This window comes from Seriola dumerili, unplaced genomic scaffold (assembly GCF_002260705.1).
Source record: "Seriola dumerili isolate Sdu_G_001 unplaced genomic scaffold, Sdu_1.0 BDQW01000160.1, whole genome shotgun sequence".
NCBI classification, from domain to species: domain Eukaryota; kingdom Metazoa; phylum Chordata; class Actinopteri; order Carangiformes; family Carangidae; genus Seriola; species Seriola dumerili.
In genome coordinates this window covers 512,701-534,553 of record NW_019174415.1, presented here as the reverse complement: position 1 = coordinate 534,553, position 21,853 = coordinate 512,701, and the positions used below count along the sequence as shown (strand labels likewise).

At 44.3% G+C, this 21,853-nt stretch overlaps 1 protein-coding gene across 1 annotated transcript in view; it reads left to right on the top strand.

Annotated features, from left to right (window-relative positions):
• ndst1 (N-deacetylase and N-sulfotransferase 1) overlaps positions 1-20,771 on the top strand; it is a 37,637-nt gene extending 16,866 nt beyond the window's left edge. The window contains exons 2-15 of the mRNA XM_022751630.1: positions 9,117-10,139; positions 11,604-12,086; positions 12,826-12,913; positions 13,278-13,432; positions 14,384-14,569; positions 15,701-15,829; positions 16,595-16,777; positions 17,258-17,354; positions 17,699-17,822; positions 18,786-18,960; positions 19,081-19,251; positions 19,460-19,569; positions 19,953-20,055; positions 20,178-20,771. Of these exons, the coding sequence (XP_022607351.1) occupies positions 9,594-10,139; positions 11,604-12,086; positions 12,826-12,913; positions 13,278-13,432; positions 14,384-14,569; positions 15,701-15,829; positions 16,595-16,777; positions 17,258-17,354; positions 17,699-17,822; positions 18,786-18,960; positions 19,081-19,251; positions 19,460-19,569; positions 19,953-20,055; positions 20,178-20,297 (2,670 nt within the window). The 5' untranslated portion in view covers positions 9,117-9,593 and the 3' untranslated portion in view covers positions 20,298-20,771. The remainder of the gene's footprint in view (positions 1-9,116; positions 10,140-11,603; positions 12,087-12,825; positions 12,914-13,277; positions 13,433-14,383; positions 14,570-15,700; positions 15,830-16,594; positions 16,778-17,257; positions 17,355-17,698; positions 17,823-18,785; positions 18,961-19,080; positions 19,252-19,459; positions 19,570-19,952; positions 20,056-20,177) is intronic.
• The last annotated feature ends 1,082 nt before the right edge of the window (positions 20,772-21,853 follow it).

Sequence of the window (21,853 nt, the reverse complement as noted above, 5' to 3'; positions counted from 1 at the left end):
CTTTGTTTCAGATTCTCCCACACGCCTTCTGGCAAACACTCGCTGAAATGTCATGTCAGTTTTTTTTTAACAGTGGCTCTCTCTTTGCCAGTCTGCTGTAAAACTGTGATTGGTGAATCACCCAGGCAACAGTTGTTGAATACACTGTCTTCCCATCTCTCATCCATGAGACCCTGTAGAGTCTTCAGAGCTGCTGCAGGCCTCTTGGTGGCCTTCAGTCCAGAGAAGGTCAATTTTTGAGAATGGCCTCATCTTGGCAGAGACTCAGCTGTGATGCACAGATTTAGTCCTTCTTTATGGCGGATCTTACTGTACTACAGGGGATAATTCAGTGTCTTCCTCCTGTTTTGTTCAGACTGTTCCTCTTCTTCATAATGTAGTTTTTGACAGGAAAATGGCAGCTGTTATATCATCCAGATATGAATGGATTTAATGTCACGTGTGTCGTCACATCTTAATGACACACACTTGCTGCCCATTCAATTTATTATGCAACCTGTAAAACTGACTGCACTAGTTGTGTGTCATCCAAACATTTGATCAATCAGTTGTAGATTATTGATCAATTTGTGGATTCTTTTTTTCATCTTATTTTCAGCTGAACCAACATAATTACACAGAAAAAGAAAACGGTCTGAGGGGGGTGAATACTGCCACGTTGGAAAACGGTGGAGTATAGCAGAGCCTTGGCTGCGGTTGTGTTTTAAAAACCACAACTGAAGCAGAAAGTATGAGAGAGAAGAGAAAAGCTGGAGCACAGCCTCAGTTTCAAAAAACACACAGGATTTGTAATAGGATTCATGACTGGGGCTACAATTGGGAGTGTAATTATTGTTATTGCTATAAGACAATCATGAGGCTGGGTATTTCTCTGCAGTTGGAGTTTTCACACATTTACTGCCTGCAATTACCACGATGGGGGCGTGTGTCAAGTGTGTACTGTTTGTTTATGTAAAACATAGTGTATACAGCCCTCTAGACAAATTTCCACTTCTATCCATTTATCTGTTGTTCTTGATTGTGCTTTGAAAGCAAGCTGATGATTATGAGCATGTTTTCATGCAGGAGGAAAAATCCTATCTGTTTGATCTCACAGGCAAAAATATGGGCAGGAAAACAGAATCTCATCTCTTGTGTCAGCTATTCTTCCGCACCGTGATATTCCCATGGGGACGCATTTCTGCTGTGCGAATCACAGTCGGATCAGTGCGGGCTGTTTCTTATCTGGACATGAAAGAAGGGAAGATGGAGGAGGGAGGTGTAAAAGGGAGGGAAATGAAGGGGGGGGGGGCTCCCCTGGGAATGATAACACCTGAAATTCACTGGGCGGCCTCTTGAATCTAGCTCATCATCATTTCATGAGCAGGAATCGTACTTATCCCTATTACAGCCGAGGATACATCCTCTGCTCGGCTGTTTTCCCTCAGTCTCTCCCAGATTGATTGAGTACATTAGACAGTTATATTGTTTATGTGTGTGCCACAGCCCATGTTACAGCGTGCCTGGGGATTTTATTATTAGTTTGATCGTTTTCTTTTATTCATCTGCGGTCATCATGAGCGTTGCTGGTGTTTGATAGCATCTCTGGTTCACGTAAGGTCAGCAAATCTGTTATTGCCGTTCCGCTGCAGGTGTAAAAGCCTTAATAAAACTGTTGTGCTTTAGTCAGAGTTTCCGTGGAGCTCAGTATAGGTTTTCTCCTCTGAATAGGCAGTTGATTTGATCGGCGGACCCTGCAGCATGAAACCGCACTGACAAGTACTGTTATCTCTACTTGCCTCTTCCACTCAGAACCCCCCTAACTCCCACGCTCACACTCTCTCTCTCTCTCTCACACACGCACACACAGACGTGCCATATCCATGAGGAGTATGACTTTCACCTCTGAGTGATGTCTATTGTCTGTATAAGGGGAGACCCATTACGAATCTGTAGTCCCAGCGGAGACATTGTGCTGCCCGCCGTGCTCCCTTGTCCTTCAGCAGCGTCCTGTGATGACGGTAGATAAACAATGGGAACAAACAGTCACTCCCCACAGCATTGATCTGGCTCCCTCACCCCTCCCTGCTCTCACCAACAACGCCACATTGATTCCACCTACACTCAATTTATATGAAAGCCCCCCCCCCTCCCTTTTCCACCAGGACTGACAAAAATGATAAATGACCAACCCCTTCCTTCCTCTGCCACCACCTCCCCGTGCCTCGCGTTGGCTGTCCGAGGCACTACAAGCCTATTTCTCCCCTCAGAAATCCAATAGAGTGAGCTCCCCCTTTTCTTAGAAGTGTACGTTTTTATTTTTTGCAGAAGGAGAAAGAGAGTTGGGGGGGGGTTAGTCATTGCTTCAGGTCCTTCCTATAATTTCCAGACATAAACATGTCACTGGCGTAATTTCAACCCTGCAGGACATCCATATGCATGATGTCAAAACATCAGAAAAGACGAATGAAGGAAATTATTATGTATTTCAACGGCACACACCCTAGGATCTCCTCTCCTGTGGCTGCTGGCTAATAGTCTGAGATGTCACTCAAAGATGAAATCATATGCAGAGCCTTCAAAGTGGGGTCAATTATTTCTCTTTGTCAAAGGCTTAATCAGTCCATTTTCTCGTTATGTATCTGATTAATCCGTCCACCGTGTAATCACATGAATCAGATTGCAGTTAATTCAGACATGACACCTTTTTCTTTTGTCATGTGTGAAAAATAATTTGACTGTATGACGTCTTAATGCAGTTTGATCTTACTGCAGTATTTTCTATACTTATCTTTTCTTTTTCTCTGTGCCGTCCTTGACTCTTTCTCAACTGCTAATAAAGGTCTGCAGTTTACAAATGATGTCTTCCATGTTCTCAACTGTTTTTTTTTAATCTACAGATCCAGTGTCCCCATGCCTGTAAATGGGGCACAGAGTGTCTATAAATAGATATACTGTGGTAGCGAGCTGCCGGTGGTTATCAGCAGGGGGTGGGGTGTGTGTATGTGTGTGTGTGTACTTTCTATGCGCTGCATAGAAGCTGAGGCTATCGATGAAGGCACAGGTTCCACTCTCGCCGCTCATCCCCACAGCCCATGGGAGTAATACCACTGAGGAAAGTCTCCATTTCACATCTTAGCTCCACCGTTCCCTAATGACCCTTCCTTGCTTAGTCTCCACCCCTCAACATTTCTCCCATGGCTCCTACAGCTCATCCACAACTGCTTTTCCCACTGTGAGGTAATCTATTTTACACTACCTGCCTCTCTCAGATCCCCCTGTCCCTATAGCTCCTGCTTTGAGAGCCCAGATCTGAAGAGAACAGGAGGTTTGGGAGTCTGTCTAAGATGAAAAAGACTAAGGGAGTGCCATGTATATTTTATTCTTTGGCCTCCGTGTTTTTATTCATCTTGGTCCTAATCGTCTCCACATAATATGAATGTGTAATCACGCCATAATGCCTGTGCCTGCTTAGGTTATCCTCATGGAGGATGATATGTGTGTTGATGGGATCTGACATGATCCCTCTAATGGAAGTCTACGGGTGGGATCGCGCTCTGTCTGGTACAGAGTATTCAGTACAGTAGTGGAACAGAGACGCCCCAATTCTCTCTAATTGTCATTGAACACACTTTTTCTGTCTTCCCATTCTGTTCATAATTGCTCTTAGGAAAAGATTGCACTCCCTTGTCTGGATTTGAAGATGAGCCTCTGCCTCTTTGTCCCATTACTCTGTCAACGAATAACATTGCAATCATTTCAATTATGACAGCGCTGGGATCGAGGTCTTCAAGTGGGGCCTTGAGATGTAATTGGAGGGGCACGGACGAACTGAGGGAAGGCATTTTTCTTCTGTGAAATTGCCTCAGTCTTGGGGACAGTAAATTGAGGTGCTGAAAAATGATGTGATAATTCAGCCGCATGGTTTGGTAGGGGAAATGGTCTGAAAGTCACTTTCTAGAGAATTAGAAGGCAAAACTACATTTCCCTCCCGAGTCCTCTGTCCTTCACGCGGTGGCATGAAATGAATTGATGAGACAGAGGGAGAGGGAAGTGTCGGTGTAAATGTTTGCAGCTAGAATGAAGCTGCCTGCCTGCGCATTCAGATTGGCTGAAGGGTGGGAGGCGGAAGCTGGAGTGAGGATACGCCACCGCGTTCCACACTATTTCACGGCCTGAGCCTTTAATCGCAGCAGCCACAATGGATGCATAAAATGGAATTCAAATTTCAGATTGATTGATTCTATATTGATGAATGCCAAGGCTGGCTTAAGGAGAAAAAAAAAGTAACCTCTTTGAGAAGGCGAGTCCTTACTCCTCTCGTGTGCCTGTTTGTTGCTTTAGTCGTGCTTCAAAATATGAAAATTCTCGTTTTCTGACGTTTAATCTCTCACAAGAAAAGGTAGGAGGCTGAATGCAAATGCAGAAATTTGCTATAGCTTTGCTTATTACTGCTCGTGGTGGAGAATTCCAACACAGTAGTCACAACACTTCAAACTGTTGGTTTTGAGTTTTATCACCTCATGTTTTAGTAAAGGCCTCTAGATGAGCAACATCAAAACAAGGAAAGGAGGGAAGATACTTAGCATTTCAACTTCTCTCTTAAAACAATGTTCAACCCTCGCCTTCCCCACTCTATTGTGTCTCGTCTCTTAATCCCCTCAAGGCACCTCACACAGTAACAGAGCTGGCATAAGCACATTTGGTACTGTTTGCAGTGTCGAGATTAACAGGATTACAGATTAGGGATTACATTGGCGTCATTCTTACCCATTTAACCTTGACCCATGCCCCACTCAGACGATTCAGACGGTCAGTCCAAACTTGTTTTTGTGTTTGTAAGACCTGAGTGTTTGCACAAAAGCTCAGTAATATTTGTTCAGGAATAAATACAAACAAAACGTGTGTGCGTGCGCGCTTTGTAGTGAGATGACTGGGATTGTAGATTCTTCTAATGAGTCTCTTGGGTCTGTGTCCGCTGTGATCGAGCAACTTTGGTAGAGGCACATCAATACACAGACAAAGACAGAAAAAGTGACAACAACAGTAGCCTTTTGATGAGTGTCCTATGGATCCCCCCCCCCCCCCCCCCCCCATTTCCTTCTACACAGTTTCCATGCCTCTGAACACAACGTAACTCTTGCGTTTCCATGGAGAACGTTCTGTTGCCAAGGCCTTCAATGATTGAACACAGAGGGTCGTCGTTTATTTCTGTCAGTCAGCGACGAGGGGACGGATCGAGGAGAAGGGGGCAGCGCTGGATCCTCAGGGGCTCGGAGGGTCCAGCGCTCCTTTTTAAAAGTTTATTTGTCGAAGGGATCACCTACTGCTGGCTGACAGTGTTAATGTACTGACTCTCATCGCAAGCCCTAGGACACTTAGTGTTATTCACACTTTAAAAGAAGTGCAACCATGGTGTCAGCGTGGGAGGGTAAAAGGAGAGGAGGAAAGGGGGAGGGGGCAGGACGTGCACGGCTACATATGGCCAACCTTAGCGTTGTTTACCCAGAGAGTTGTTACAGCTGAGGACCAGGCTCCGTCCTCCTGTTCCTCATCGTCTCTCATTAATCTAGCAGTATGCTGCTGGCCTGCTTCCCATGATGTAGAGCGTGCAGGTTTGACTGACCACCCACCCTGAGGGAAAGCATTAGTCTGTCCTCTCGGCCGTCACCTGCTTTTGTTTATGCCGCCACTTCATTCTGTCACCATCATTCAGCTGCTATAAAATAATGAGGTAAATATTTTAATTGATGTTTTTCAAAGCCTTGAGATTGATGGTTGCCCTTGGGGTGAATGTCTCGCTCATTTCTCCCACCAGGGTTTTGTAGTCGAGCATCCTGTCCTTTCCTCTGCTTTTGTCCACCCTTCCACTTACACTTTTGAAAATCTCCCTTTTCTTTGTGCTTTGCTTTTGCTCTTTTTCCTCCTATTGGTCTACGTGCCGCCTCCATTTAGGGAGACATTACAGAGGTCATATTAAGCCTGAGCTCTCTCCATCATTGAGAATGAAAAGGTTGGTTATCAGATACACATCAGTCTCCATCTGCCTCTCCTTTATGCATGAGTTAAGATACTGACTCTCTTTGGCAGACTGAAACACCCGGGGTCTCTGCGCACCTTTCTGGCTGCTCTTTACCTTACGGATGTGTCTGCTGGCTATACCTCTCATCAGCTTCCGCTAACATGAAATATTCATGTTCACCTTTCTTCCCCGTCTGCATTTTTGCATACATTATTTTGGAGGACGGAGATGTTTTGCGGTTGCATCCTGGCTTCTTCTAAGGTATACACGGCGCATAAAATAGAAGACACATTAGGTGAGATGGACGTGCAGACATTTGAGATCCATTAGCCATTATTCTGTTCAGTATGTGCTATACCCGCATCTCCATTATAGTCTGATGTATTATACTCTCTATTTAGCCAGCCTGATCTCACTGCTTCACACTTGAGTCCTTGAGCTTTCCCTTTATTTGTGTCAGCTCCTCTCTCACTCCCCTCACTCAGGCCATAACCCACTTTCTCTCCATCTCCCTCTCCCTTCCTTCCTTCAGTTGTAGCTCTCTCTACCACAGAGTGAAGGTCAACATTGGGAGGCGGTCATCACTGCTGTGAATTGGGCAAGAAGTGAGCTTTTCCGAGCCCCTGCTCTGTTTGTACTGTGTCACCACTTAATCTGTTCCCAAGCCATGTCAACAGTGTCATTAGAGTCACAGCAGAGCTTGTTGTCTTTCTGCAGACGTTGGCCAAAGATAACATGAATCATTACCAGAAAATGACTTTAAAATAGCTTCTTTCTGAAAGGGCAGGGCTTAGTGATATGTGTTTTGATATTGTTATTGCATTATAGATAAAGTTATTTACTTGTATCAATATGATAGGGAAGGATGATGCGTGTAAGCATGTACTGATGTTCAAAGTGAAGAACCGTGTTTCTCTGTTGTGCTTGAGTTCTTTGTTACGTCTCTGCCTCTCAAATGTAATGAGTAGCTGCTCTTTTCTCTTTTTTATCTTTACAATATTTAATATCTTTTGGTTTTTGACTGTTGGTTTGGAGAAAACAAGCTGTGAGAGGACTTGTCAAGTAGGGCTCTGTGAGCTCATGATGAATGTTTTTTTGTTGTTGTTTTTTTTCGTTTCCTGACATTTTGTAGACAAAACAACTAATCAGTTATTCAGTAAAATAGCCAATGAATTAGACAGTAATGAAAACAATCAGAAGTTGCATCTGTAGATTCAGCCGAAAGTCAACATTACTACAACATAATTAGAATTTGGCGATGAGAAAGCTCATCATTGTAAGTTTTGATTTATTTATTTTTTAAGTGGCAACACGAGCCCTTTGGCCAGGAGACCTGAAAAAACAGTTGGGCTTCAGTGCGTAGTGTTAAAACTTGTCTCCCTCGTCTTCTTTTCTGCTTCACTGTTTCGAGCAGCAGTCACTTCCTGTGGCTAATCATACTTTGATATGCGGTGGCACGAACCCTGGCTCCCTCAGAAATGAACAAACAAGGTACCGGGGGGATCTTCAAGCGACCAGGGCTGTTGGTTTTTGTCTGCTCTGCTGCGATACATTCTCTGAACGCCCACTGTTTTTTCACGGCCTCTCTTTACATTAGACTCTGCCTCCCTGTGAAGAGGAAACTTGGACACGACTCAGAGAAAGAGAAGTGTGATTTTCTTCCACTGCACTCGCAGGGAGATTTAAGGCATCCTGTTAAGCTTAGCTGGAAGGCCTAGAGGGGGCAGAGATACCCGCCAGAATGCTGACCTTGATTACATTAAAGGGACAGTTATGTGAGCTTGATTTATTTATTTATAATTTTTTTCCGCTTTTGTACTACTGTGTGTACACGAATGATAACTTCAACGATCAAAGGATTATCTTTATGGAATCCTCTTAGAAATGATGTATGATGTGATCTGAATTTATCTCCAATCAGGCTGTGAAAAATCAATCATTATTGATTGTAATGCTGTCGGATGGAGAATAGTTAACTGTGCTGAGCATAGTTTAGCCACTCCTGTATTTTTAATGTTACCCCCCTATAATTAAAGCTTGGTTTATGGTGTTACTAATAAACCCTTTGATGGCATTATCAGATCTATTTTATGTCTGATTTGAGTCTGATGAGTCTTGATGGGTTTGGTGGTCACTGTTTAATGTCCTCGGGTTGAGAGGGGTGTGACTCTGCTCTAATGTGGTATCTAGGGTTTTATAAAGGGATGTGCGTGCACCTTGATAGCTCTCTAGTTTAATGGACAGAGCATTTCCATGCAAAGGTAATGATGCTCCGTCTCATTTTCTCCACCAGGCGTCCAAATGGAGAAATGATGTCTTTGTGACTAGCTCGCACGGTTCTCATGCTGAACCATGTACTTTTCACACTTGGCTTGATGGAGACTGACTAAAGGGCTGGTATATTAACATAGGTCTGCAGAGGGCTTGGATATGTATATTGAGCGTGATGAAGGGTTTTCTCCCAGAGTAAAGGATCCTATTGTTGCCAGGTCTGTCTGTCACTGTCATCCACTCCTCTGCTCTTGGATCATTTCCCTTCCATCAGCTTGTTTTTCTCCCTTCCCCTGCACTCCATTTTGGTCTCGATGCTGTGAGGATTTGAGGGAAATAGAAGGCGAGTGTCCCCGCGGGTGATGGCTTCACTTGTATGCAGTCGCACAGTCCTACTGGACTGAATTGGGAATTGGCTCGCCCCGAGGCTTTGTTGTCACTCACATTCTGCCTATTGATTGTGTGGAGGCTGCGGGAGCGGGTGATTTTTGTGTGTGTGTGTGTGTGTGTGTGTGTGTGTGTGTGTGTGTGTGTGTGTGTGTGTGTGTGTGTGTGTGTGTGTGTGTGTGTGTGTGTGTTCGTGTTTGTGAACACAGGGGTTAGGTGTGTGTATGTGTGTGTGTGTGTAGGGGGGGGAATTGGCAGCTCTTAGTTTGTGTAGGTGAGTGCAAGGACTACTTTGGTGTGAACTTTTGGAGTGTTGGCACTGGCAGTATACACACGTCTCCCACACAATGCTAAACCCACACAACACAAGAAAGTGATATGTCGTTTGTTCTATAGGAGCTGATGCTGTACTTTCAGATTTTAACACTATTTTTCTTCTGTCATTCTGTTTTTCTAGGTCAGGAGATTCGGTCCTGAGGGAATGGTGCTGGTGAGATGACCTGCGTGACCTCACTTTCCTCAAGAGATCATTCTCCAATCAAAAGAGTGGAGCAAAATCTAGTTGGTACATGGTTGGCAGGTTCACATGATGGACAGGTGATGGAGTCTTCCATCATCTTTCTCCACCAGTGACTCGGCCTGCCAGCCCTTCCTCTGAGGCATAAGTGTGTACCAGCGGTCCAAGGCCCCCTATTTCTCTGCCATGGTGACATAAGCAGCGCTGCAATATGAGGGAGAGCCAAAGTGAGACCGTCTCATTTCTTTCTCCAGTAGCTGCTGCAGCTGCTACCTTATCGCCGTTTGTATTTAGCTCCACAGCGAGACTGACTTTGTTGTGAATAATCCCTGCTCACCGTTTTCTACCCACACCGAGAGAGACTGCCCCCAAGGCGTGTTGCTGGGCCGGTGGGGCGGAGCGGTGTGGCGTGAGACGATGCTGGGATGCGTGACACGCCTCCGTCGGCTGGTCCGTCTCCTCCCCTTGCAGACCTCCCTCCTCCTCCTTTTCCTCTTCTGCACCGTCAGCGTCTTCATCTCTGCCTACTTCCTCTATGGCGTCAAGCGGGAGCTGGAGCCATCGGGAGGGGGCGTGTCCGGAGCCGAGGGTGCATCCGCCGACTCCGACGACCCGAGGGTCACTCCGTCCCGCCTGCTACCTCTGCGGAGCGTCTCAGGGGGCCCCGGGGTGGATCCCGGAGGGGCCAGGACAGATCCTGTGGTTCTGGTGTTTGTGGAAAGCCAGTATTCTCAACTGGGTCAGGAGATTGTGGCCATTTTGGAGTCTGGCCGGTTCAGGTACCGGACTGAGATCTCTCCCGGTAAAGGGGACATGCCCACATTGACAGACAAAGAGCGAGGGCGTTTCACGCTGGTGATTTATGAGAACATTCTCAAGTATGTAAACTTAGACGCCTGGAACCGAGAGCTGCTGGACAAATACTGTGTGGAATATGGAGTGGGCATCATTGGCTTCTTCAAGGTTAGGACAACAGCACACTCCCTCTGCCTCCCTCCCTCCTCTCCCTCCTCTCACTCACACCTTCTGCCCTGTCCATCTGGCTGCACCGTCTCTAAGGAGATAGGATTCACAGGGTTGGAAAGACCTGCCTGGTTCAATATCACTCAGTCCCACTGCACTGTATCTCTTATGTTCTGTCTCTCTCTTGTTTTTCTTTATTCTGCAATCTGGCCTCCTTCACTCTTCCTTGCTGAGTCTCTTGTTTCTCTTTCCTTGTTTTCTCTCCTTTGTTTTATTTTCTCTCGATATTCAGTCCACTCTCCTTCTATATCTCTCTTACTGTCTCTCTCCTCTCTCTCTCTCTCTCTCTTTCTCTCTCCCAGTAATCCTTAGCTGAGCCTGTTTGCCCAAGGCCAGTTTTCAGGTCTTATGGTTTTAATCACCATCTCTGAGCCATGAAAAGAATATAGAAAGATATGTGAAATGGTGGTGCAGAGATGTTAGGCAGTGTAGGTGAAGGTCAGGGAAGCCTGGCTGGATTTACCATCTATTGGGAAAGGAGGAAATAGAGTGAGGGCGTGCATCCTAATAACCTGGACACACAACATCACGCTGCTATCTGAACCCAACCGTTTGCAGTAGAGCCGGACTGATATCCACACAGTTGGCGGTTTATTAGGTACACCTAGCTCAAACTGTGGTTCTGGTATTTGTGAAAAGCTGGTATCCTCAACTTTTAGGTTATAATATTCAGGTTTTATTGAAACTGTTTCAGAGAGGTGTTGATTCAACTCTGGTGTAATCGTGGGGGATTGTGGTGCTGTTGAGCTGTATTACATTATTCCTATTATTTTTTCCATCCCATTTAATAACAGTAGGCTAAATAACAAAAACGACTCCCTCCCATAGGTAACATAAGTCACTCTGCAGGGTTACATACTTAGAAAAGTCTATAAATGAACTTGATTTGGTTGATGATGACGATTATTATTATTATTGCTATATTTACAAATACAACAATAGGATCTATGGGGACTAAACTAATAAGGAAAGGTTAAAGAAACTAAGATTATCTGTTGATGTATGCTGTCACCAGCACCCACACACGGTGGTGAAAGAACTAAGTAAAAGAGCAGGAGAAAGTAGGACCGTATATCTGTGGTCATAGGGATGTGAGAGAGTCAGAGAATGACAAATGTGGCAGGGAAAATTTCAATGAATAATCACCGAACCCTCAGTCTTTGGATTTTAGAGGGCACAGCAGGAGGTTATTCATTTTGACTGCAATCTTGGAGCATGGCAGATTGAGCATAGCAGGTAGAAGCTGCCTCATGCCTTCACATCTGAGTAGGCCTGACATTCCTTATTTCACACATGATTGGAGAAAATGGGGAATTATATCCAATCCATTGCTGTCTTCATCACTCTGGTGTATGATGAATCTGTGTCATTTCTCTCTCTTGTTTCTGTCTCTCTGTTGACCAGGCCAATGAAAACAGTCTGCTCAGCGCACAGCTGAAGGGCTTCCCCCTCTTTCTTCACTCTAACTTGGGTCTGAAGGACTGCACGGTCAACCCCAAGTCCCCCCTGCTCTTTATCACTCGGTCCGGGCAGCCCCTGCCGGGTCCTCTCCCTGGGGATGACTGGACCGTTTTCCAGTCCAACCACTCCACATACGAGCCCGTGTTGCTGGCCAAGACCCAGTCAGCTGAGAGCGTCGCATCGATGGGGCAGAACGCTGCTCTGCTCCCGTCTGTGGTGCAGGACCTGGGGCTCCACGACGGTATCCAGAGGGTCCTGTTCGGCAACAACTTGGTCTTCTGGCTGCACAAGCTGGTGTTTGTGGACGCTGTGGCCTTTCTGACAGGGAAGAGGCTCTCGTTGTCCCTGGAGCGCTACATCCTGGTGGATATAGATGACATCTTTGTGGGCAAAGAAGGCACACGCATGAAGGTGCCTGATGTAAAGGTGAGTTTTTGTGCACAACTTTGCATTTGGAGCGTTAGGAAAGTTATCAGAATAGAAACTGAACCCATTGATTTCGACAGCGCTTTGCAGAAAAATAAAAACTGCCTCACACATTGCATGTGCTATCCTCTGCCAGTCATACAGAAACCCCTTCTTCTCGCTCCTCTTCTCCTTTTGAATGCGTTCGTCCCAGTAGGCCGCTCAAAGCTGACAGGCCCCACTGCTCACACTGTCACAGAAGCTCCACAGCAATGAATATTTCAGGGGCCCAGACACATACAAAGAATGTTGAAAAGTTCCTTGCGCGCGTCCCCTCAAGAGCAGAACAGACCCCCCTCACATGTGGAGGCAGAGGGTATAAGAAAAAGTTATGGAAGAAGCATCAAGGCCTCCTCACTGGCAGCGCAACAGCAAGCTTTTAGGAACAAATCACACCCTGACAAGACGGAGAAATCTGAGAGAGTGAGAGAGGGTGTGCGCTGGGAGTCTCATCCAGCGTGGAGATCAAATGAAACAAACACCCGAATCAGAGGAGAGCAAAATATCAAACAGAATGAAGGAGAGGAGTGAGGCAACTGGGAGTGGATGTTGGATGTTTACCGAAAGAAACTTGCAGAATGAAATATGTATGCGGGCACGCATGCGCCGGGGTGTTCACGCTTTCCCCATTAATGCGCTCGTGTACCAGTACGAGCGCGCCATGTATTGACCCATCCTTCTTTTCCTATCACTGTTTCAGGCCCTGCTGGAAACACAGAGGGAGCTGCGCACCCATGTGCCCAACTTCACCTTCAATCTGGGCTTCTCAGGGAAATTCTTTCACGCTGGTAAGATGTGGCCCGTGAAGAGAACCTCTGCTGCTCTCTCAAGCAGAGAGACGAACATGCACTAAACTGAAAGAGAGAACACGCCCTGATGTCGATTAGATTCACGTTATTTTAATATCTCTACTCCTTTCCTGTTCCTTCATGTCCTGACTTTTTCTCCTGCCGCTCATCTCCCACATTCCTCGCCTCCTTTTCTCATCGCCGACCCCATTTCACCTTTTGTTTCTTCTTTGTCTTTGTCCATTTTTATCTTCTCCATTTCCTCTTTAACCTTCACGCCTGTTTTTTTTTCCTGTTAACCTCCCTCGTCCCCATCCCACCCCGCTCCCCGTCTGACTGTCCACCCTCTCTCCATCACATCCAGGCTCTGATGAGGAGGACCTGGGAGACGACCTGCTGCTTTCCTACGTGAAGGAGTTTTGGTGGTTTCCTCACATGTGGAGCCACATGCAGCCTCATCTATTCCACAACCAGTCCGTGCTGGCTGAGCAGATGTTGCTCAACAAGAAATTTGCCATGGTGAGTCACAGGGGCCAAAGGTCAGATCACAGCGTTGGGAGAGCACTGTGACCAGAGCTTTTTTTTTTTTTTTTTTTTTTTTTAAATCCCATTCTCCTTGTTCAGATAGGCAATCTTAGGCAAGGTGTTAATGCTGTTTTTTTTTTTTTACTGTAACTCGTAAGATTTCCGTCCGGGTTGTCCGCATGATCTAATACTACCGCAAACACAGTAGGTGTGACTGTTTACATTGCAGCCAAACAAATTCATATGGTTTTAATAACAAAGTTGAGGCACCAGCGATCTGTTTTCATGCTGCTCATGGTGTGAGTAGTTTTCCACGCAACAGCAGGTCACAGTGCAGTTGGTTACTTTGCTGAGGAGTTGGAGGTGTGTCGCCTGTCGCCTGCAGCTCTTCATATAACGGTTCACTGTGGATGCTCCTTCTTGTTCAATGGCTCGCTTGCACAAATTAAAAATGATACACTCAAAAAAAAAAACAAAAAAAAAAACAACGCTGAATATGACCATGTTTTTTCTTTTAGATGCATTTTTGATGAATGATCAATGTCATCCCAATATGTGGCATTGCATTTCCTGAGCCTGCTTCACAGTAAGAGCCAGTTGAACGCTGTGAAGCAGCAGCAGCTTAATACAGCTATGACATGGTGTAAAGACAGTAACCAGTGAGGTTGATATCAGTGAGATAAAATTACACAGAATTACATGCTGCATCATTTTCCAGTGGTTCCCTCATGCTTAAGCAGGGACTGTGAATTGAGCATGGGAGTGGTGGACTGCTAATGATAATTACATTGAGTGGTTATTGCAGAAAATGGCAATTATAAATTATATCTTAAAAAAAATCTGATGTCAGGAAAATATTCAGAGTTTTAACTTTAACATTGAGGAACTTAATGGGTTTTGCTCATCTGCTCTCTAAACTGTCACTCATGTATTTTCATCCTCCAGGAGCATGGGATCCCCACTAACATGGGCTACGCTGTGGCACCTCATCACTCAGGCGTCTACCCTGTCCACATGCAGCTGTACGACGCCTGGAAGAAGGTGTGGGGCATCAAGGTGACCAGCACAGAGGAGTACCCACACCTGAAGCCTGCTCGCTTCCGGCGAGGTTTCATCCATAGCGGCATTAGTGTAAGTCATCCATCCAGGCATCCATAAGGCCTCATTATCTTGTTACCTCTGGCCTGTTGCTTTCCCTCCACTTGGCTTCTCAACATCCATTACCTTTTCTGCCAGTAATCCCTTTCAGGGTTGTTTTTCACCATCTACATATGCTATCCTTGATTCATTATTTCTCCATCTCCACCTCCTCCAGTTCTTTTGTATTTATTCTTCTCTCAAGGCCAGCAGTTACTCTCCGTGCTGCATTTGTCCGTCATCCTCTGTTCCTTTTAGACTCTGCTTTTCTGAAGTCTTGTCTGCAAAGATGCCGAGCAGAATCTTATTTTCATTTACTCCATATCGCGGAGGCAACAGAAGTCCTGAGAAAGCCAATCATCTCATTAGTCTGGCTGGGCCGTTGTATTCGTCTACAGTGTGGGAGATGATGATGTTGTCAAGTGAACCCCTCTTGCATGAGACACCTATACCTAGCAGGCCCCAGCATCATAACAAGGACTGACATATCTGGCAACAGCATAGCACGTGTCTGCACACAACCAATCAGTGAAATGTCAACAAAAAATCCTGAACTTTATTCAGCTTCAGAGTGCTAGCTGGTGCTGAATAACGCAGAGACAAAATTAAAGTTGAATAGATTACATTCATGAGGTTCAAAAGAAAGAAAAATTCTTATCTATTTCTTTCCCAGGTTGACCTTCAGCACTGATAGGAAAGAGTGCAGCCTCAGTCCAGTTCCTTTGTAGTGTTGGCATTCAGTGGGCCCTGTGTGGTTTCAGCGCTCTATTCCTGTCCTTGAGATTGTGCTGTGCAGTCTGAATGGACAGTTTCCACTGCTTACTGATGATTGATATTCAGTTCCACAGACACTCCAAACTGTAAACGCATTTCCATGAATTTCCATATAGACTCAGAGTGAATAAGAGGTTTGCTTTGGCTAGATGAGCTGCATAATATGAATGTTATTGAAAGCAAACAATGTGTGGAGTAACTGCCTGGAGCACTGACAGCTCCGCTCCACTCTCAGCAGAGGGCTGATGGTGTCTGTGTGTTTATTTGAGAATACATTTCTTTGTGATTTTTTTCTTTTTTTCTTTTTTTTGCAATTTTGGTTTGGTGAATTTGTGCTTGTTTATATCACAGGTGCTGCCTAGGCAGACATGCGGCCTTTTCACACACACCATCTTCTATAAAGACTACCCTGGCAGTCCGAATGAACTGGACAAACTCATCAATGGAGGAGAACTCTTCCTCACTGTTCTGCTGAACCCTGTGAGTCAAATACACAAACACGCGGCGCAGCTTTTGTCTTGCACACTTGGAAACCCATTTAACTGGTGGTGTAAATTGAAATTTAAATGAGGGACGGGACAATGGCTCGTCAGTGACTCATGCTGTGATGTCTGCATTGTACTATCTCTTTTTACACTATTTTGAAAGCTTCTTTTATTGGAGCCGAAAATGCATTCTGGAAAAATTCCTCTTATTTGTCAACATGTTTTGTTGTCAGATGATAAAAAAGAGGTTAGAAAAGGTTTTATTATTTCCATTTGTGCAACAAATGTCACCCTGCAGGTAACTGTGTTCTTCTATGTCTGACTTTAACACACGTGTTTTCAGTGGCTCATTACTCATCATTCATTATACTGTATAGCCATACAAATGTTCAAGTCAAATTTTATGATGATTATTTTCATCGCCTTTTATTATTTTCTTGCTTGATGAATTCATTGTTTGTTTAGTTTATGAAATGTCAGAATAGAGCAAAAAATATTCATTATAATTCCCCGGAGCTCTAGGCGAACATCTTCCAGTGACTCGTTCTATCTGACCAACAGTTAGCATTTTGTTAGCATTTGATCATCAGACGTTCAGCATTTTCCGTTGATCTGCTAATCAGCTAATCGACTAATCGACTAATTGTTTCAGGTCTAGAAAAGTTCATATCATGGCACGTATATACAATAGTGCACACAGTGTGTATCGCTCATCCCTAATGTAGACCATACTTTCGCTGCTTGTTCCCTCCACCCACAGATCAGTATCTTCATGACCCACCTGTCCAACTATGGGAACGATCGCCTCGGCCTGTACACCTTTAAAAGCCTGGTGATGTTCGTCCAGACTTGGACTAACTTGAAGATGCAGACTCTGCCGCCTATTCAGCTGGCTCAGAAGTACTTCAGCCTGTTCCCTTCGGAGAGGGATCCCCTCTGGCAGGTGAGAAGAGGAGGCTGATGATGATCTCATTTATTTATATGTTTATCACGTTTCCTTTTTTATTTGTTTGGCACAAAAGCCAAAGTTTGCATTCGGTAGTCATTTTTTGACAGCAGTAATGGAATACTGCAATAACAACACAACATAGCTGACAGGTACTGTAAAAGAACACCTTGTTGTAACATGTCAAGTGGTATCCCTTTAAAATATTTCATTATACAGCAATAGCTTGAATCCTTTGCATACATACCGTATATAGACACAGTGTGTGGTACTGAACAATACATTGTTTTGTTGCTGGACCTTGTTACCCATCCTAAGGATTTAAGGTATCTCCTTTTGTTGTTGTGCCTGGACAACGTCCGAGTAAACAAAGGTCAACCCGGCTTTCTCTTGTATTCTTTAATTTACATATTTGTTTCGACTTTTGTTTGAACCGCACTTAAAAACAAAGGATTGTTTATCTTTCTGTGGCTACAGGATCCCTGCGAGGACAAAAGGCACAAGGACATCTGGTCCAAAGAGAAAACATGTGACCGCTTCCCCAAACTGCTTGTCATCGGGCCTCAAAAGACAGGTGAGACACAGTACTTCAACGCCCCCTACAGGACGGAGATGGAGATGGAAATTAAAATAAGTCTTATTCACTTCAGGACAGAAATCTCGAAAACTTGCTCTCAGTGGTTTGAATGAGGTTGTGATTATTTCTTTGAAAGTAGTAGTAGTGGTGGTAGACTGATTGTTGAGTGTAGAGCGAGAGTAATGGTTTGTTGTCTATGTATTATTGTTGTTGCCTTTTTTCACCGTGTGATAATCTTCACTGTACTGATGATAGAATATGCACTCCCTTAAACCTGCTCTTCTCTGTCTTTTATCTTCTCCCTCTTTTCTACACCACTCGTTCTTTCTTTGCCCTCTCAGGGACAACAGCGCTGTACCTGTTTCTCGGCATGCACCCTGACCTGACCAGTAACTACCCCAGCAAGGAGACCTTTGAAGAGATCCAGTTCTTCAATGGACACAACTACCACAGAGGCATCGACTGGTAAGAAACCTCCCAGCCACTTCAGTGCTGGGGCAGCAGTAAGCAATCAGCTACACTTACCAAGTGTAGTTATAATGAGAAATGTTACCATTACATCAATTAATGCTCGTATCGTTTCCCGCAGTTTAAACGTTCATTTAATTTGGAGTTCAGTCACTCTCTTCATTAACTTTTTGGCCATTAACGTCTTTTGTTTAAGTATATAACCAGATGGCATTGCAGCTGAAAAGTTTGGCTTCCTCTGATCACTCGTAATGTTTGAAAATTTGTAATTAGTGTGTTAGAACAGATGCTTTGTTTGAGTGCAATGAATAGTTGTCATTGTAGTTGTAATGAACATGCATTTAGCACATTGTTGCAGTATAACTTCAGTCTAGGAAACCTCTAGATCTAGAATCATGTTTTTTTCCATATCTACATATGGGAATTCAGGTGACGTGTTCAAGGCATGTAAATTTACAAAAACATGAAATAACGGAAAAAAACATAATAGTTAATCTGTGAGTTGGCATGTTTCTGTTTTAAAGAAATTGACATAAAGAATCAACCCCACGCCACAACTCATCCGCTTATTAGTGACAGTCCTGAGAGCGAGACCAGCAACACCTCTTTAGATAAACACCTCTTTAGTTAGAAATCCACTGTTTTGACTTTCCTGTAGGTTTAATTGATTTGAAACCTGCATCAGTGACAAACTTTGCGCATCACAGCACCTGAAGAGAGTCCAACACAAAAAATTACTTGGCAGGCGGGACAGTTCTGTGAGTGGGCTGCCCAAATATTAACATTGTACGGTGTTGCTAGATGTATTTTGTATGTGTGGTGCCAAGCTGTTGCACATGGCTGATCACCCACACAGGGAACAGAGAAATTATCCTTATCTGCAGAGAGCAAATTGGACCAGATCAACTGTGGCTGCTTGTAACACTTTGTATGTTTGTGTTTGCTGTGTGTGTGTGTTAGGTATATGGAGTACTTCCCTCTGCCCTCCAACACTAGTTCAGACTACTACTTTGAGAAGAGTGCCAACTACTTTGACTCTGAGGTGGCTGCTCAGAGGGCTGCAGCTCTCCTGCCCAAAGCCAAGATCATCACCATCCTCATCAACCCAGCAGACAGAGCTTACTCTTGGTACCAGGTAAAGTGCCTTGTGTTAACTCCTCTGTTAGTCTCTGCACGTGCACCTTTTAAATAAAAATCTATTCATATAAGTAAGAATTGATTTTAGATGTCTCCTCACATCTCTGTCTGCCCACAGCACCAAAGAGCCCACGATGATCCAGTAGCGTTGAAGTACTCCTTCCATGACGTCATCACCGCAGGCCACGACGCTCCAGTCAAACTACGGGTCCTCCAGAATCGCTGTCTGGTGCCAGGCTGGTACGCCATTCACCTGGAGCGCTGGCTCAACTACTACCACTCCAGCCAGGTACACTGTGTGTTTTTATGGACGTAGCAAAGTTTGGGGCAAAGGAGTTGTAGTACTAAATAGAAAGTTTGTCATTTTGAACCAGGAATATTTTTTAATAAGTTCAGTTTGTATAGTTATTGTGATAATAGATTGAAGTTGTTTCACAGGTTTTACATACACAACTTGTTCCTGTTCTGACATGTGCTACTGTTTGTGTCTCACGCAGTTGTTAGTCTTAGATGGACAGATGCTGAAGACTGAGCCCGCCTCAGTCATGGATAAAATCCAGAAGTTTTTAAGCCTCGCCAATATCATCAACTACCACAAGATCCTAGCGTGAGTGTCCTCCTACACTTTAAATCACTCGCAGTATCGCTTCTTCAGCTGCCACATTTACAAATGAATGTACAGATTTATTTATAGACGTCACAGGTTTTGTTAGCTGTTGTTTGGAGCTGGTAGATGCTTGACACTTTTTTACATGGCTATACAACGAAACCTGTTCCAAGCAAGTTGAGTTTCATGTGTGCAGCAGATCAGACAAGGCAGACATCAACAGCTTTACCCTATTTACCTGGCATAAATTATTTGTTGCTCCTGTTTTTGTTCTTTGAATAAGTAATTAGCTGCAAGTCTCTCTCTTAAATTGTCTTGTGAACGAACTGCAGGAGGGTGGTAATTCATCACCATATATATAATTTATTCTTGTTTATGTACAGGTTCGATCCTAAGAAAGGTTTCTGGTGTCAGCTGCTGGAGGGTGGGAAGACAAAGTGTTTGGGAAAGAGTAAAGGGCGCAGGTACCCTGACATGGACGCTGAGGTATGATCCATTGCAAGATAAATGTTACTATCTTTCGATATTTTAATTATATGTTGTTTCTTTGCTTTACTTTTGATTATATATTTTTTTCTGATTTCATCTTACCTCTTTCTCTCTTTCAGTCCCAGGGGTTCCTCAGGGAATACTATAGGGATCACAACATCGAGCTGTCGAAGCTGCTCTACAGGATGGGTCAGCCGCTGCCCAGTTGGCTCAGAGAGGAGCTGGTCCACACCAGGTAGCAGCACCACAGCAGGAGAACACAGCTCTATACACTGAACCACTGCTTGACCCTGCTGGGGGACACCGGACAAGTGGCCCGAAATGTTGAAGGTCCCAAATAGTTTTGAAAGAAACATACCGAGATATGAGGATGGGACGCCTAACTCGAACTCAACACTCTACTGTGATATTCCCAAATGAACAGGGCGACAGTGGATGGTGGGCAAGAAGAGAGCGTAGTTGCTTCCAGCAGCTGAGAGCTCGCCCCTCTCTACCTGAGGTTTGAAATGCCAATGCTCTGATGATGGCCGCCACTGTGCCCTGAAGAAGGAAGAGGAGGAGGAGGAGGAGGAGGAGGAAGGAAGGCTCAGTGATGCACAGGAGGGACCCTCAGTGTTTGATAATCACACCCCTGCTCTTCGTAATCAGACCTCCTCTTCTTCGCATGAACTTCATTCTGAAAATCAAAGAAATGGAAAAAAAAACAAAACAAAACAAAAAAACTCTGAAGCTTGAGCAGTCGTCACACTTTCAGCTCTGGAAAACGGGTGAAAAAGGACAAACACAAAATCACCTGTGTCTCCAGCTATGAGTTGTTGTGTTTGGAGCACATTGAAACAGGCAACATAACATTGACTGAATGGATGACAGCCTGATTGATTAGAGAGACATTGGTTGCAAATGCCTTTGAGATATATATATATATATATATATATATATATATATATATATATATATATATATATGTTTTTATGGGAGGAGAATGGGACATCTGGCATCTTGACTCAGGCTGCATGTTGTAGCCTTACTTGATAGGCCTTGGTAGAATCTAGTTATCACATTTACAAGTGCCAGGACAGAATCTCATTAAACTATTACCACATGGACTTTTGAGGGTTTTTTTTGTTTTTGTTTTTGTTTTTTTTGTTTGTTTGTTTTTTTAGAAGTTTTATGTTTTGTTTCCTTTTACTTGGATTTTGTTTTAACATTTCTGTAATGCTGATGGCAATGCATTATTGTAGAATGTACCAAAACTAAAACACCTTAGCTCAGTTGTCTCATATAGGCCAGATGTACAGTTCAGTTAGTTCAACTGTTCGGCTCAGCCTCCTCTTTAGGCAGTTCCACGACCAATGAACTGACTAAAGCAGGAGCCGTAGGATAGATGTTGAAAGCACAATATTTAAGGCACTCAAGTGAACATCGATTCTGAGCATACAGGTTACTGGAAAGCACACTAACAAAACGGCTCCCTACTACAATCTGTGAAGAAGATCATAAGCTAGCTACTGTATGTTTAATGAAGCACTCTGGTTCGAGAGATTCAGATGGTGTACAGAACAAGATTGTTCATTTCAAAATCTGTTTTCAGCATTGGGTTTTTGTCAAAACTGTATATTTTGTCTCATATTTTGTTTCATTTCATTCAGTAGATGAGTTGTTTAAGTTTGGGGGTTGGGCGGGGGGGGGGGGCTGTCTCTGGGAAAAACGTGTAAAGTTGCCAGGCAAACCAACAGTATGCCCATACAGACGTTCGGTTGTCGGTCAAGGTGTTACCACTGCAACTAGATGTCAA